This window comes from Ictalurus furcatus, chromosome 5 (assembly GCF_023375685.1).
Source record: "Ictalurus furcatus strain D&B chromosome 5, Billie_1.0, whole genome shotgun sequence".
Classification (NCBI taxonomy): Eukaryota; Metazoa; Chordata; class Actinopteri; order Siluriformes; family Ictaluridae; genus Ictalurus; species Ictalurus furcatus.
In genome coordinates, this window is record NC_071259.1 from 32,723,777 (window position 1) to 32,741,148 (window position 17,372).

The 17,372-nt window shown below is 46.4% G+C and overlaps 1 protein-coding gene across 1 annotated transcript; it reads right to left on the minus strand.

Moving 5' to 3' along the window:
- Positions 1–253: 253 nt before the first annotated feature.
- atp2b3a (ATPase plasma membrane Ca2+ transporting 3a) lies at positions 254–17,372 on the minus strand (the record flags this gene model as incomplete). Its single annotated transcript, XM_053625924.1, is given in 15 exon segments — positions 254–364; positions 800–979; positions 1,229–1,463; positions 2,043–2,086; positions 2,089–2,281; positions 3,516–3,784; positions 4,241–4,455; positions 4,536–4,700; positions 5,507–5,545; positions 6,237–6,302; positions 7,085–7,213; positions 9,993–10,118; positions 10,876–11,133; positions 11,570–11,767; positions 17,097–17,372. Coding segments are annotated over 15 exon segments (2,436 nt in total), but the record flags the coding sequence as incomplete, so codon positions are not given.

Below are 17,372 nucleotides of genomic sequence, written 5' to 3' on the forward strand. Positions count from 1 at the left end.
GAGGAGAGACAGAGAGAAGACAGAGAGAGAGACAGAGAGAGAGACAGAGAGAGAGACAGAGAGAGAGACAGAGAGAGAGAGAGAGAAGAGAGAGAGTGTAGAGAGAGAGGACAGAGAGAGAGAGACAGAGAGAGAGACAGAGAGGGAGAGACGGAGAGAGACAGAGAGGGAGAGACAGAGAGAGAGAGACAGAGAGAGTGACAGAGAGAGAGAGACAGAGAGAGAAGTGACAGAGAGAGAGACCGAGAGAGAGACAGAGAGAGAGAGAGAGAATACCTTTGACGAGTGTATGTTTGTCTGTGGGAGATGAGCGAGCCAGTACCCTGAGTTTGGGCCAGATCTTGTCGATGCGCTCCTGCTCGACCTGGAAGAAAGAAAGAAGAGCTCGTTAGCACTAACGAGTTTATAAAACGTTGAGAATGATGTCACTCAAATACTCTTACATCATATAATTAAAGGCGTGCGAATGAGTTACCAGAGGCATACGGTATGAAATAAACCGCCTTGTTGTGGCTGCTTCACTACAGTAAACATTATTTCCATGCGTATTAATCTTTATAATTAACACGCGATCTTCAACAGCATCCGAGATTTCCCACGTTACCCACAATGCCTTTCGACTAGGCACCGGTCCCCGCCTCGTCTCTACCGAAAGAGTGCGGTGCAGCCGAAAAGATTACAGCGGATTAAATCGTTGTCCTGTTAAACACCGTTTGAAATCTCTGAGAGGCGGGGTTGTAGTTGCGCTTTGCTCGAAAAACACAAGAACAGTATCTGATTGGATAAGAGCTGGCCGTACCTCTCCTTTCTCGTTCCTGATTCGCCGGTTGAACTCTTTCCCCTCCATGCACAGGAAGTCGTCTCCGACGTTAATGATGCTGCATTTCGCAGCGATGGCACGCGCTGTGTTGATGTTATCTCCCGTAACCATTCTCACAGTGATTCCCGCCCTCTGGCACTTCCGGATCGCATCTGGAACCTGATTGGACGGTGCGAGACGAGCCTGCTAGCAAACCGGCCAATCGGAAGCAGGTGGCTACATTTAAACTATAAGTTTATAAGTTGAATGCCATGTGATTTCCATTAGATAAGAGCACAGTTCATGCGACACACCCGTGTCATTCTTTCTAAATAAAACACGTCTGGAGAAATTACCGTCACGGCGTCGCGGCGTTTCCCCGAGCGATCGATCGCGCTGTTCTTTACTCTCATTCTTTCACGTGCTCACCTCTGGCCGAACTGGATCCTCGATTCCCACCACAGCAATGCAGATGAGGTTGTCGATGATCTCGGCCTCGTCGTCCCACTCCGGCAGCGGATCGTTAGGAAGGTCGCGATACGCGACACAGATCGTACGGAGGCCGTCGCACGCCATCGGCTCGATCACCTTCTTCACCATTTCATCGCGATCTCGAGGTCCGAACGGACGAACCGAACCGCCCTGGGACAAAATGGCAGAACACCTACGGAGAGGGAGGAAACACATAGCGGCTTGCTCGGAGACAGGAACCGTGGCCAAAATGTCCTGAGTGAATTTAACGTTAGCGCTAACGTTAGATTAAACTAGTCAGGGATACCTTAACGTTGGTTCATTTAGTACGGGCTAGACTAGCCGGGGTTAGGGATAAAAATGAACTCGGTTAGGGGAAGTGCTCGGACAATCGGGGATCCTTTAGTCAGGGTTAAATTTAGTCCAGGTTAGTTTTGCAAGCGATAGATTAGTCAGATACGCGTCCTTAAGTTAATCAGAGATAACAATGTACTTAGCTTGGATTAGTACTAGCTCGATCAGGGATAACTTGATCAGCACTCCCAGGTAGTTAGGATTAAATTAGTCCAGGTTAGTTCCGTAGGGGATTAGTCAGGGTGAGATACAGTTAGAGTTACGCTTCAGTCAGGGTTAGTGTTAGATTAGACAGGGATAGCTTAATCATTTGTTTACTTGGGATTAAGTTAGTCTGGGATATATAGTGTTGAAATTTAGAATAAAAAAAAGCTACCCACGCGTGCACACACACACACACACACACACACACACACACTTTTTGAGCAGGATCTCGGATGCTCCTTTGCTGTAGATGCGGAATAGTGTCCGTTTGGGAGCTGGATGACGGTGCTCATGGACTTGCGGACGGAGTTGAAGGTGTAGACCTTATAAAGGTTCTCTTCCGGAACCTGCTCTCGTATAGACTCGTAATCACGCTTCAGATCCAGCACGAGACCCAGCAGCGCACACTCCGTCTTATTCCCTACCTGCTTCGGTAACCCCCCTCCTTCTCTGCTGCCTAGAGAGAGAGAGAGAGAGAGAGAGAGTGTGAGAGAGAGAGAGAGAGAGAGATGAGAGAGAGAGAGTGTGAGAGAGAGAGAGAGTGTGAGAGAGAGAGAGAGAGAGAGGAGAGAGAGAGTGTGAGAGAGAGAGAGAGTGTGAGAGAGAGAGAGAGAGTGTGAGAGAGAGAGAGAGAGAGAGAAAGTGTGTGTGAGAGAGAGAGAGAGAGAGAGAGAGTGTGAGAGAGAGTGTGAGAGAGAGAGAGAGAGTGTGAGAGTGGAGAGAGAGAGAGAGAGAGAGTGTGAGAGAGAGAGAGAGAGAGAGAGTGTGTGAGCGAGAGTGTGAGAGAGAGAGAGAGAGAGAGAGAGAGAGAGAGAGAACGTACGGAGAGATGTTCTGGTATGGTCCACTACTCAGAGCCGTGTGTTGTGTCAGAAAGCGAGTTCTTGTGCCAGATCTTTGCCTCGGCTAGCACGTACAGTAAAATCGAGCTGACGTTCCGCACACTGAAGATCATGCTAACATTAGCTTGAGCTAAACTTACACAGCCTCACACCAACCTCACATAACAGTGCAAACCTCACACTACCCTCATGCTAACCAACCTCACACAAACTTCACAACGATCTCATGCTAATCTCACGCGAACCTCAAAGCGACCTCATGCTAACTTTACAGTAACTTCACGCCATCACGCTAATGCCCTACAACCTTACACTGCAATGCTAATCATGTGCAAACCTCAAGGCAACCATAAGCTAATCACGCGCATACTATCTTCAAACTGACTTCACGCTAGTCTCACGCTAGTCTCACGCTAACCTGTGTTTGCATTAGTGTGTGTTTGTTTTATAGTCAAAGTCTCACTGTTTCATGAAAGTAATAACAGCAAAGATGTAAACACAGACATGATGTTGCTATAGTAACAGTTAAACTACACAGACCTGGCCTGCTGAAAAAGTCAACAGAAACCCTCATAGGATTTGTAATGGCTATAATGGGAATTGTATTGGATTTAATGGAAACTCTAACGGTCTCTCTTGGTCTCTACTGGTAATTTGTTGCTTTCTATTGGTGGCATGATATGTCTATGGATGGATACCATTAAGGACCAATAATGCTAATGGTTTTAATGGTTAGCTGATGGTTTGTAATGGTATTTGTCGTGGAAACCATTAGAACGTCTCTGTTGGTTCCTGTTGATTATTTCAGCAGGGTGGTGGAATATTTCCCATCCAGGATTCGGTACGCTGGCTGGCCGTAGGAGCTTCTCACCGTGATCTTGGAGGTGTAGGCGCTGTTGATGGAGATGGCGCTGGCGAGCAGCTCCAGCGTGTGCGTGTTCACGTGGTGCGGCTCCGGGATTTCCGTCAAGTGTTGATCTCCTACGTAGATCTGGACAGCCGTCATGCGATTGGTGGTCAGCGTTCCCGTCTTGTCCGAGCAGATCGCCGTGGCGTTGCCCATCGTCTCGCACGCATCCAGATGGCGCACCAGATTGTTGTCCTTCATCATTTTCTGGAGGAGATTTTACACATTTTGTACAAAATACTGTCATTCGCAAACAAAACATGAGCTCAGCTCCGTATGCTGTGTTCCTATTGGCTAACAGCAGTAGAGAGCAGTTTGGACACGCACTACTTCCTTATAAGCTTTATATTAATCCGTAACGTCTCTATACACATTTAACGAGAGGGCGTATATGACAGGAAAAGATCAATAAAGTTAAAAAAAAAAAAACACGCTTGTAAGTATTTCTTCCGTTCTTTGGTATTTCAAACGGTAAATGGGAAAGGATTGCAGATAGGAACTAAAGTAGTGAGTGAAGAAATGCTATAGGATTGGTCTAAGGATTCTTTCCAGCCAATCATTTCGTTATGTCGTTTCAGCGTCATAGCTAATTTGCATAGAATCGACAAAAGTTCCACCGTCGCTTGAAATGGTGGTTCTAGATAAAAAATGAACCTGACTCACCTTTACAGAATACGCCAGCGAGATGGTCACAGCGAGCGGCAAACCTTCCGGGACGGCCACGACCAACACAGTCACCCCGATGATAAAGAACTTCACGAAGTACTGAACGTATATAGGGGTGCACTCTGGGAGCCACGAGCGGCCCTGAACGACGAACGTCTTTATCACGAAGTAAAGCATCAGGATGATCACGGTGATGGCTGACATCACTAAACCTGGAGAAAAGCAGAAGGATCCATTTGATTCGGTTTGATCTCTGACGGGATCCATGGTATTTCCTCGACACGCGCCTCACCTGCTTTCCCGATCTGCACTGCCAGTTTGGTGAGCTTTCCCTGAAGCACCGATTTCTCTTTTTTGGTAACGCTCGCTTTCTTTCTCTCTTTTTCCTCCATCTCTCCGCCCTCCGCACTCTTGAGGGGCTGCATCTCCATGGCAACGGCATCGTCCTGTTTATTCCCTGTCAACAAGGAAGCGTTTTGATAAAGATCAAATAAAATCAGGAAATACGAAAGCGAGAGAGGTGGAAGATCGGAATGGCGGGGAAATGGAAACGTGTGTAAAAAAAAAAAAGAAAAGAGAGAGAGAGAGAGAAAATCTAGACATTGGAAAAAATGGGAGATTAAGAAAATCATAGTCTGAAAATAATCAGAGCAGAAAGTGAAAATAAAAAAAATGGGACAATCGGGAAAGGTGACATTCAGAGAGTTGCGAAAACAGAGAGCTGGATGATGGAAAAGTCATACAATGGAAAAGTTAAATAAATAAATAAATAAATAAAGCAAATCTGAAAATTGGAAAATTAGAAATGTGCGAAATTGGAAATTTAGAGCAATCGTAATCTCAGAATGTCCGGAAATTTCCAAGAATCAGAAAAAAATTCGGAAAGTCTGAACCCCCGCCCCCACCCTCCACCCCCCAACCCCGCCCCCGAAAAAAAAAAAAAACAGAAATCTAGAAAAATAAAAATCACGAATATTGCTCAGGTGTTAGGCCGATACAATTCGTGTGAAAAATGAAACAATAATGGAATTCTTTCCACAACAGCAACGCTTTTACAGATTACATCAGTTTAACACTACATTATTACGATCTACAGATTAACACCGAAAACAAATCCCCACCAGAGGAATAAAATTCATCTGCACATCTGTACATCACATGAAGGGTCCTGCTGTTCAGAGCTTCACATAAACATTCCCATCAGAAGCTCGCCGGCTTTCTAATGATAATGATGTCTGAGGTGGCGTGCGTTTGTTCTCTCACCTTTGTTCGGATTGTTCTCCAGAGCGCCATCTTGTTTTCCTGTAGGAATAAAAACGCCGACACTGAACCGCAGAGCCTCTGAGTCGCATACAGACCAAGTGTGCTACTGCTTTTATTTCATCAGTTATCAAAAACGGGCGTGTCCCACAACGCTCCTCGTAAAACTAGTCCAGTCTGAATACGACTTCAGCTGACGAAGAAACTGGCACTGTGGTCATTCTGAGCAGCCACTGTGCGGTTAAACTCTGTATTTTATAACACTGCAGCTGCTACATGCACAAGCGGCGAGCTACGATTAGCACGATCCTCGACAAATCTCATTTCGAGCGGCGCAGGTCCTACACGGAACGGCGGTTTGGACTGGCAACCAACTTCCTGTTTACACTTTGTATGCGCATGCGCAGTGTGCACGAATGGTCACGTGACCTGCGTTTTCAGTCGTGTAGCGCGGACGGAGATCGTTTCTGAAACGCGGCGGAACTGGCAATAGCTAGCGTTAACTAGCATTGAAACGCTTTAAATTGCACTTCAGTCATGGAGTCATGTCGGTCGCTAAGAGACGACAATGATCCAGTGTGTAAGCCGTGACTTTAGCGGCCGATGTGTGCCGGTTTGAATCTCGAACGCTGTGATGTGAGACACATTTTGCTTGATTTTTAATTTTTTTTTGATTTTGATAACTGATGAACACACACATGAACAGTTTACCACCGAGGTGTCTCTCACCTACCATTAACAACGCTGCACGTTTTGGTAGAAATGCCCGAAAACCGGATGGATGAGCTACTACTGACCTCTGCCACGGTTAGCAAACAAGGATGAGGGTGCCATGCAAAACAAAGAATGAGAAGACAATAACGTTAAATAGAAAATGATAAATAAACTGAAAACGGATGAGTGACCGTTCCTAAAGTCGTCTTCTTTCCATCGCAGCCATCGTCAGCGAAAACAATCCTGATGGGAACGGAGCTGGAACGTTCCTTCCCGGATGGCGGGTGTGGGTGGGGACGACAGACGGAGGGAACGAGGACGTTAGAGTTCTGCTGGAACGCAAACACGAGTTCTTCCGGCCGTGACTCTGACTCGTGTTCGCAGAGGAAGCGGAGTGCCGAAGTTATTCCTTCATTTCACTTTCACACCACAGCGCTGCTGAATCCTGGATTCTGATTGGTCAGGAGGCGTTATTTAATTTCCTACAACAGCGGCTCTGACACCAGCGCAGGTTTACATTAAAGTGCTCGTTCTGATACGCTACCGTTTCTATAGTAACGACTCGTTCACGGTGGAAGACGTTTATTTAGCATTTGATGGAAGGAGTGTGGAGCTGTGTTGTTGTTGTTGTTTTTTTATTATTATTATTATTCTGATTAACCAGGGTTAGAGATTGTCATTGTTGGCGAGTCGCTGTGGTGTAAGAGGAATAAAACACTTCAGAACATGCAGTTATAGGAAAAGAATCAACTTCAGGATGGTCTGATGGTCCTTCCGTATATCAACCTCAGATTTTTATGATGAACTTTTTGACATTTTCCGGCTAATATTAGCGCGCCCGTTCCGGAAAACCGGACACGTTCCTACCTTTTTTGATCTCCCTCTTTTCCTCCTCGACCTCTCCGGCTCCGAGGAGGGTGAAGATAATTCCGGTTTGGGAGTTGATCCCGACTGCGGTCACCAGCATTCTCCCTGATCCCTCCATCACGTGCGTGCCTGGAACACACGACAGAACGCCCATCAGAATCTCACATTTGAGTCGCATATTAATATTCGCCGCTTCGCGTTTCGTTTTCGGGGTTAAACGCGGGTTAAAATGTTGACATGACGTATAATATAGAATGAGTTACAGACAGATCCTGAGTGACGGGGTGGGGAGATGAAGTGGAGTTAATCTGTTAATATCCTGAAGTCGATTATTTTCCTCTAACGGCACGCCCCTGAACGTTTTATACAGCTAAATCACATCCGTTTTCAAATTGTTATTTTAGTCAAACGTAAACGTTGGTGTTTTTCCTTTGTTAACTTAAAAGTCGATGCACACACAGCAGGGGGGGGGGATGAGTATCGGACGCGTCGACGTTTTTTTTCAGTAAATATATTTCCAATGAGGTCGTTCACATGGAATTTTCACCAGACGTCCGTATTCACTCCAGAAATCCGCACACACAAAGAACTCACAACGTTAACGTCCGTAAAGACGTACACATAAAGTTACGTGTGATAAAGTGGAATGACACGGGGAAAAAGTACTGAACACGCTAAGAAAAAGCAGTTCTCCAAGGCAAGGTAAGGCGAGGAAGCAGCTGAAATCCGTAAGTAATTACACCCCCTATCTGTGCAGATGAATATCAGCTGGGTTAGTAAAGTGATGGTCTATAAAAAGGCTTTTCGTTACCGAGGTGTCTCACAAGAAACATCTCGTGATGGGTAAAAGCAAAGAGCTCTATCAAGACCTTCAGCATATCGATGGAATCGGATAGAGACACTGTAGATTCGTACACGACTTGCGGTGTGATGGACTAATCCTTAAAACTCCCTTTCTTCACATTTACCACAGGAACAGAACCCACACTCACGTCTAGACTTTCACTCGACAATTCCTACCAGGAAGAAAATGTGTGATCTCTAAAATGTGACTGGTTTGTGTATTTCAGAAAACTGCCGATCTCCTGCGATTTTCACACACCGCAGTCTGTAGAGTTTATACAGGATGGTGCGAAAAACCAAAAAAACGCCGCGTGAGCGACGGTTCTGTGGGTGGAGACGCCTCGTTCTTGAGAGAGATCAGAGGAAAACGGACAGGCTGGTTCGAGCTGCCAGGAAGGGTATAGTAGCTCATGTAATCACGCGGTACAGCAGAAAAGCATCTCAGAACCTTGAGCTGGATGAGCTACAACAGCAAAATCCCACGTCAAGACCTTCCTGTCCTGGAATCTGAGACTATCACGGGCACATGCTGACCCAAACTGGACAGAAATAGACCAGGTTTTGGTGACTCTGTCCGACGACAGTCAAGAAAGCGTCTATTAAACTCCAGATGTCATCAACAGGCGAGTCCTCAACATCTGGCCTGGATGCCTAAATAATAAAACATACGCTTTTCTTTAATCGCGTTCACACGAATGGTCCATTCACTCCCAGATTAGCGCTAGAATAATATTCCTGACACCAGTCCATTACACCAGCTAGAATAAAGTGTTTATAAAGAAATGTCAGCTGTCCGTAATCACGACGAGGCTCTGATCTCAGGACGAAGCCGGGATGCTGCCGCGTGTTGTGACGATTAAACAGACAGATCATCGTCTGTAACGGTGCTAACGCGCTTTACGGCGACTTTCCAGGAAACAGAACGCAGACCGAAATCTGATTAGCGCTTTATTAGTGTCGCGGGAGAGATAAAGGAAGAGAGGGAGAGAGAGAGAGAGAGAGAGGCTGTCGTTTAACCATTAACGGACTTCATCCGTCGTATCTTATCCATCCTCAGATATGAAGAGTGTTTGATTAAATCCGCCCCAGAGTAAGTGAGCTCCTTGTGTTCGCCCGGTGCTACTGTGTGGGATTTCAGGCGTGGGCTGGAAGATCTCCGCTCTGCTCTCCAACGTGAAAATTGCAGGCACACGCCCACGACAGGACACGGTGCGGCGAAGAGGTCCGGGCGGATCCTATTTACAGGTGCGGTGACGCATCGATGATAATATAGCTTATATAAGGAAATCTTAACCGGCGGCCATTAAAGGAAAAATCCCCCCACAACCATCGGCATATTCCTTTTTATAATCAACACATGCTGATCTTTAACGGACTTATCTTCTAACCAGATTCTGACTTGACTTCTCCGAGTTTCACGTCACGCTTCTCTACGTCACCCATAATGCCGTTGGACCACCTGATGATAGCGGCGCGGTGGGATTTAGCCCTCGCGTCTTGCCTACCGAATGAGAGCGATGCAGCGGCGCTTTAGTGTTTGAATTCCGTCCGTCTTTTTCGTCTCCTTATTGGTGCAAACGGACCAGCTTCCAGAGCTTTCACACTAACACCGCCGCAGCATTTACATACGGGATCCGTATTTAAATTCAGGGTTCGTACTAAACATTTCGATTTAGATAAAACATTTAGACTTAGCTTTGATATTTATTTTATTAAGTAATAAAATTGGACCGGTTCTTGTTACACGTTTTATTTTACAAACAGCACCACATAAGCACGGTGTCATACAGCTGCACTGCATTCTGGGACTTTGAGTCCAGTGTTCGCACCCAACGTCTCCACCGCTTCTGCGCTGGATTTCTCATTCACGTGACGCCGCTTTTGTTCGAGATCCGGTGACATCATGCAGCAGACGACTTCTCCGAGAAATAATAAATGAATAAAAATTTTTTTAAAAAACTCAAAACAAACATTTCGACATAAACGCGTTTAACGTGTTTCATGGTGGAGTTTCCCTTTGATGTCCTTATCCTTCAGCGGACAAACTCGGCGCACTGCTACACACCTGACAGCAGCATCGGATCTCGATCTACGGCTTTCCGAACGTGATCCGACTCTCCGGTGAGGGAGCTCTCATCGATCTTCAGGTCGTTTCCCTGAATCAGAACTCCGTCTGCAGGAAGGAGATCGCCTGCACACACACACACACACACACACACACACACACACACACGTTATGCCAAAATCAGAATACTAATCTTAAACCTGAACTGAAATGTCTAATCCTAATCTCCTAAAGCGATCGTCTTCACAACTACAAATCCAAAGGTGTCGTATCCAAGCATAAAGTCCAATCCCAACCGTCCTTATCTTAAAAACTTAACCAGAGTTAAAGTTTTCCTTCACACCAAATGTATTCGATCATCGGTATCATTCGTTCATCACAATTAAACTGATCAAATATCAGAATGACTCGGCATTTTTTTTCTTAAAACGACACTTGAATCTAACGTGAAAGAAATTCTTATCCGTACAAACTCCACCTACAAACCTCAGGACACGCCCCCCTACCAACGCTGGAGAAAAAACAGATTTAGCGCGGCGACTGTTGTCGTTTCTCCGTGGTGTCGTTTTGTCCACGTTAACAGACAACAGCGTGACTACAGTGACTGACACACCAGTAACATTTCTCAGTTTATTTCAGATGCTGTGACGTGATGGCGTTGATTGGATTGTATTTTATTGTGCGTGTATGTCGAGTGCCGCCTAGTGGCCGGGGTCAGTACTCTTGTTCGCTCCACTGCAAAACGCACCCTGGTTTATCAACCGGTAAACTCCCAAAACGAGCCGTATCTCTGATTCGAATCCTAATCCTAACACGTGCTCTTGTGCTTTTGTGACGTGTGCTTTAAATGCGAGCAGAGAAAGCAAAGACGTTCACGACGGACCGTATTTAACTTGGGCCACGTCCCCGACCACCATCTCGGCGACGGGGATCTGCACGACGACGCCGTTCCGGACGACGCTGAAACGCTGCTCCTGCTCGATGCGGCTCTGAAGGCCGCGGAATTGCTTCTCCTTACTCCAGTCGTTAAAGGCGGTGACCAACACCACACACAGCACGGAGAGGAGGATCGCCGCTCCCTCTATCCATCCGGCCTCGGCCTCGCCCTCATCCTCCACTCCGCCCAACACGCTAACGCAAGCTGGGGGAACAGACAGACAGAGAGAGAGTGAGAGAGAGAGAAAGAGAGATGCCTACAACGCATATATTTGGACTGGGGGAGGAAACCGGAGTACCCGGAGGAAACCTCCAAAGCACGGGGGCGGAGACGGGATTCCAACCCCTACCCCCAGGGGTGCGAGACAAACAGGCTAACCAATAAGCCACTATCTATCTATTTATCAATTTATTTATTATTTATTTATTTATCTGTGGGTTTCTACTGGTAATTTGTTGCCTTCTACTGGTAGCATGTTATGTCTAGTGGATACCATTAAGGTCCGGTACTGGTAATGGCTTTAATTGTTAGCTGATGGTTTATAACGGTAGTTGTAGTGGAAACCATTAGAATTTCTGCAGTCCATTGATTGATTTATTTTTTCCCATCCTTTCAGATTCATTCATGAACTTTCGGTTACCTTCGCTGTCTCCGTCCGGCGGTCGATAGAAGGACAGGCCGAGTGAGATGATGGCGGCGATCTCGAGGATAATGAGCGTGACGTCCTGCAGCGCCTCCCACACTAACTGAAGAAATGTCTTTGGCTTCTTCGGAGGGATGAAGTTTTGTCCAAAAACCTGCCGCCGTCTCTCCAGGTCAGCAGGAACGTCCCATAAACCTGGTGTGTGTGTGTGTTTTGGGGGAGAATCACGGGTTAAGCTCGGGCCAATGAATAGACTGACATATAATACAGATGCGTGTGACGCTTTGGTGCACTGTAATACATTCATGACAATAAAAGAGAGTGCCTGAGAGAGAGAGAGAGAGAGAGAGAGAGAAAGAGAGAGAGCGAGGGGGCGGGGGGGGGGGGGGGTGCAGATGGTTGTCAGTGTGAGTTCCTTTCACCAAAGCCGACCTCCTGCCCTCCTCAGCAGCCTCTCATCCTCTTTTCATTAATTCATCCCTCTTTCTCTGGTCACTCCTCTTTCATCCCTCCCTCCCTCCCTCCCTTTCATCCGATCTCTCACTCATCGCCTTCTCATCTCCTCTCTCTCTTTCTCTCTCTCGCTCTCTCTCTTTAAATAGCTCTAACCTTCTCTTCCTCTCTTTTTTCTCTGTACTGAAGGGGCCATCTGAGACTGATTTCTTTTCAAAACAACTTCATTATCATCCAAAAAATAATGATATACGGTACATGAATAAAAACAATCTCACCATATCGTTTCTAACGGATGAATCCAAGAGTTTCCAAACTTTCTGGAAAAAAAAAACCACCTCAAAAGCATGTTAGGAATGGTGGAACGGTCGATAACGTCAACAAAACAGACTGAAATGAGAACCGCTTCAGAAATGACCCTGGCGCTCGGAAGTCAGAAGTGAAATCGTAAGTTCCTGGTCACACAGCTGGACTTTTTGACTCCGTAGCACACAGTTACAGCGGGAAATTATTAACAACCCAGATGAGGACGGGTTTCCTTATGAGTCCGGTTCCTCTCGAGGTTTCTTCCTCGTGTCGTCTCGGGGAGTTTTTCACCGCCACCGTCGCCTCTGGCTCGCTCGTTAGGGATAATCTTTATAAATAAATTTGAAAATATATATATATATTGCTGTAAAGCCGCTTTGCGACTTATAATAGATAGATAGATAGATAGATAGATAGATAGATAGATAAAAACTTGGGGAATCTCTTTCCTAAACGTATCTGCAGGGCTAAAATGTTTCGCGTTCATTCGGAATCAAACATCGGATAAGGCTGCTAACAGGACCCTACGGTTGCTTAGCGACATAACCGACTAAGTGTGAGGGTTTTATTCTTTTAAAAACGTGCCGCATTAATACACAAGTCGAATGATTGTGATGCGGTGAAAGGCGTGCGTGTATCGAGGACTTTCAAACGGCTTCGAACCGGCTCAACCAATCAGATTTTAGTACCAGGTCTGTATATTTTAGAAATGACGTGTTTCGGTCCGTCACTGCACGGACAGCATTTCTCCAGGTTCTGTCCAACCGGCGTACCGTGGACAAAATCAAGACGGACTACAGTGTTAAATAAGCTTTTCCCAAGTGTCCAAAAAGCTTCGCTAGCACCTGAAGGTGAAAGGTGGGCCTCGCTATGCAGTGGGATATTATGGGATGTGGACATGTGGATTATTGGCTACCCGGACGCGATGTTTTAAAGTGACGTTTAGAGGCTTTAACCTCAGTTCGAGACATTTTCCTCTGAAGTGGCCCTCTGCCCACCAGCTAATGCGTCACCCCGAGGAGTTGAGCTCATCAGCAGGCAGAGAGAGGCGGCGAGGTAGCGGAGCAGAGCTGTTTTTAGCTCTTCTGATGGTGATCAATCTGGATTTCCTGGAGATCTCTAACTCTCCGTCCAACAAACCTCCCTGATTCACAAGATCGTCTTTCATCTGTTCATCAAGCCACCCTATATCCCCCCACTGTAAAGAAAAACAGTAACGCCTCCCTATACCCCCCCACTGTAAAGAAAAACAATAACGCCTCCCTATACCCCCCCCCCACTGTAAAGAAAAACAATAACGCCTCCCTATACCCCCCCCACTGTAAAGAAAAACAATAACGCCTCCCTATACCCCCCCCACTGTAAAGAAAAACAATAACGCCTCCCTATACCCCCCCCCACTGTAAAGAAAAACAATAACGCCTCCCTATACCCCCCCCACTGTAAAGAAAAACAATAACGCCTCCCTATACCCCCCCCACTGTAAAGAAAAACAATAACGCCTCCCTATACCCCCCCCACTGTAAAGAAAAACAATAACGCCTCCCTATACCCCCCCACTGTAAAGAAAAACAATAACGCCTCCCTATACCCCCCCCACTGTAAAGAAAAACAATAACGCCTCCCTATACCCCCCCACTGTAAAGAAAAACAATAACGCCTCCCTATACCCCCCCCACTGTAAAGAAAAACAATAACGCCTCCCTATACCCCCCCCACTGTAAAGAAAAACAATAACGCCTCCCTATACCCCCCCACTGTAAAGAAAAACAATAACGCCTCCCTATACCCCCCCACTGTAAAGAAAAACAATAACGCCTCCCTATACCCCCCCACTGTAAAGAAAAACAATAACGCCTCCCTATACCCCCCCACTGTAAAGAAAAACAGTAACGCCTCCCTATACCCCCCCACTGTAAAGAAAAACAATAACGCCTCCCTATACCCCCCCACTGTAAAGAAAAACAATAACGCCTCCCTATACCCCCCCCACTGTAAAGAAAAACAATAACGCCTCCCTATACCCCCCCACTGTAAAGAAAAACAATAACGCCTCCCTATACCCCCCCCACTGTAAAGAAAAACAATAACGCCTCCCTATACCCCCCCACTGTAAAGAAAAACAATAACGCCTCCCTATACCCCCCCCACTGTAAAGAAAAACAATAACGCCTCCCTATACCCCCCCCACTGTAAAGAAAAACAATAACGCCTCCCTATACCCCCCCCACTGTAAAGAAAAACAATAACGCCTCCCTATACCCCTCCCCCCCATAATGAAAAACAATAACGCCTTTTCCCCATCCCTTCATCCTTTCAAAGCCAGAGTTAGATCAGAGATTTCTCACTGTGGAGATTCTCAGGGAACTCTGCAGTAAAGATTGGCAACACGTCACTTTATGGAAAGTTTATTTGCATCAAACACCAAATAATTCCTCGTGTCTTAAGCAACGTGTAAGACGTGATCTGTCCTGGCAGGGGCGTCGTCACAGACATTTTATATTTAACCCAAATCTGCTGAAGGAGCAGCGTCGGAATCAGTGCGTCTGTTTTTATGGAAAGAGGCGATTTTTCTGTATTACAATTTCAGCCAATCCGAAATCGGGATTTCGTCATGTGACTATTCTCACTGTTTCGAGATGATTTCAAGAAATAAAACATCTGCACATTTATGGCCTTGAACCAAATGGAAACGCTAAACAATTTCAGTAGCCTTTTTGGCCAGTTATGTGCCTGTTTAAGGACAAAAATAAAACCAAATGTAATGACTAGCTAAGCTTGCTCGCCAAGATATACATGCTAGCACCGTCAGTGCTGAGAACTTCGCTATCATTTGCGATTAGTTCTGCAATAACGTGCGTAAGCGGTGCTTCTTTAGCGGGCACTGTGTAAGTGCGTTTCTTCAGCAGTGCTACTGTACAATAGGTGACTGAAAGGTAGATCATTCACCTGCAGTTTCCATGGTAATAATAGGCCGTGCCCCAAATTATCCTCTGTTCCCCTACCCAGGCGCTTATAAATGAGTTTTTAAATATGTTTATCTCCGAAAACAACTGGATTTAGTAGCGTTCCTGATTAATGCACAACTATAAGGTACATTGCGGAGCGTAAAACAGTGAATAAGCAGAATATTAATGCAAGGGGGATCTGGTGGGTGTGAGAAAGCACTGGACGGACACACACACACACACACACACACACACACACACACACACACACACACACACACCAGTTCGAGTGCTTTCTATAAGAGGCCAAAAGAGTGGAAAATTTGTTGAGTTTCAAAAAGTCACTGGATCTTTGAGCAGTTGATCTACTTGAGCGCTCTGAGAGAAAAGCGTGGAGCCGTGTCCCTGCTAAAGAAAAATAAATTAAAAAATCCTTACGGTAGTTAAGGTTGATTTAAAACCTTTGGCCTGTAGTGTCACAGTACGAAAACATAAGGAACGCACACCGAGAACACTCCTGCATGGTGACCAGAAGCACATTCCGCATAACACTAGTTCACTAGATTGTGAAGGAGCCAAAGGACACTCACCCTTCATTAATGTCAGTGCAGTACATTGTGCTCTGATTGGCTGAGAGCAATGGAGAAATTAACCTGTTCCACATAGCAGTGCAGTCCAACATACGCAAGAGAAGTGCTGCTTCTGCAGACTGAGTGCTGCCACTCTAGTTTCAGCTGAAGCCCCATGAGTTCCAGCTATAGATGACCTAGGGAGACGTCACCTAGAGGCCCATCGGTTCCAGCTAGAGTGCCTCTAGTTCCAGACAGAGCACACATATTTCTAGCCATAACCTAAGGAGTGTCAGCCAGACCCCTATAGGTCCAACCAAAGCCTCCTACTTCCATCCATAACCCGCTAGCTCCAGCCAGAGAACCTCTTGTTCAAGGCAAAACCCATTAATTCCAGTCTGCGCTCACCTAGTTTCAGCCATAAGCCCCTTGGCTCCAGCCAGAGTCCCTTGGGTTCCAGAGTTCACTTGGTTCTAGCCATAGCCCAGTTTAGTGTCAACTAAAGCCTCCCACTTACAAAAAGCACCTAGTTCCAGCCATAAGCCCCTTAGTGCCAACCAGAGCCCCCCGCCTCCAAGTTCCAGTCAGAGAACCTCGAGTTACAGCCAAAATCCATTCATTCCAGCCAGAGGGCATAATGTTCCACCAATAGGCCCCCTTGGTTCCAACCAGAGAACCTCTAGTTCCAGCCAAACCCCATTAATTCCATCCAGAACCCACCATGTTCCAGTCATAAACCCACTTGGTTCCAGCCAGAGAACCTCTAGTTCCAGCCAAACCCCATTAATTTGAGCTAGAGCACACTTAGTTCCAGTCATAAGCCCCCTAGTTCCAGCCAGAGAACCTCTAATTCCATCCATAAGCCTCCTTGCTTCCAGCCAGAGTCCCCTTAGTTTCAAAAGGAGCTCACCTAGGTCTAGCAATAGTCCTATTAGTGTAAACCAGACCCCCCAGTTCCAACCAAAGCCCCATATTTCCATCCACAGAACCTCTACTTCCAACCAAAACCACCTCATTTCAACAACAGCTCAACTATTTCTAGCCAGAGCAATTCTATATCCAGGCATATTCTCCCTATTCCTAGCCAAACACCCAGAGGTACCAGCCGGCTCCCAGATGAGTGTCAGTCATAAAGCCCTAATTCCAGCCGGAGCACCTATAGTTCCAGCCATAAGCCCCTAGTGCCCGGCAGAAACTTTAGTTCAGCATTCAGCACTAGGTTTGGGATTGAACATGGTGTCAACTCACCATCTGTCGGCGAAGTTTTCAGTCTGTGACAGAGTCCTTCGGTGTCCCTGTAGTTCTCCTGTATTTTCTGGAGCGCCTCTGCTCCTCTAACCTCCATCAGGTTCCTCAGTTCCTCCAGAGAAACTCCAAAATCACCCTCATGCCCTCCGCTGTCTGTCCTCTGCTTCTTAGGGTGAAACGCCACGGTGCTGTTCACAGACTCCCCCATGATGCCTTCTGGTCTGAGGAGGAGCCGCTGCGTAGCCTTCTAGACTGATCTACTTCTTCTGACACAGA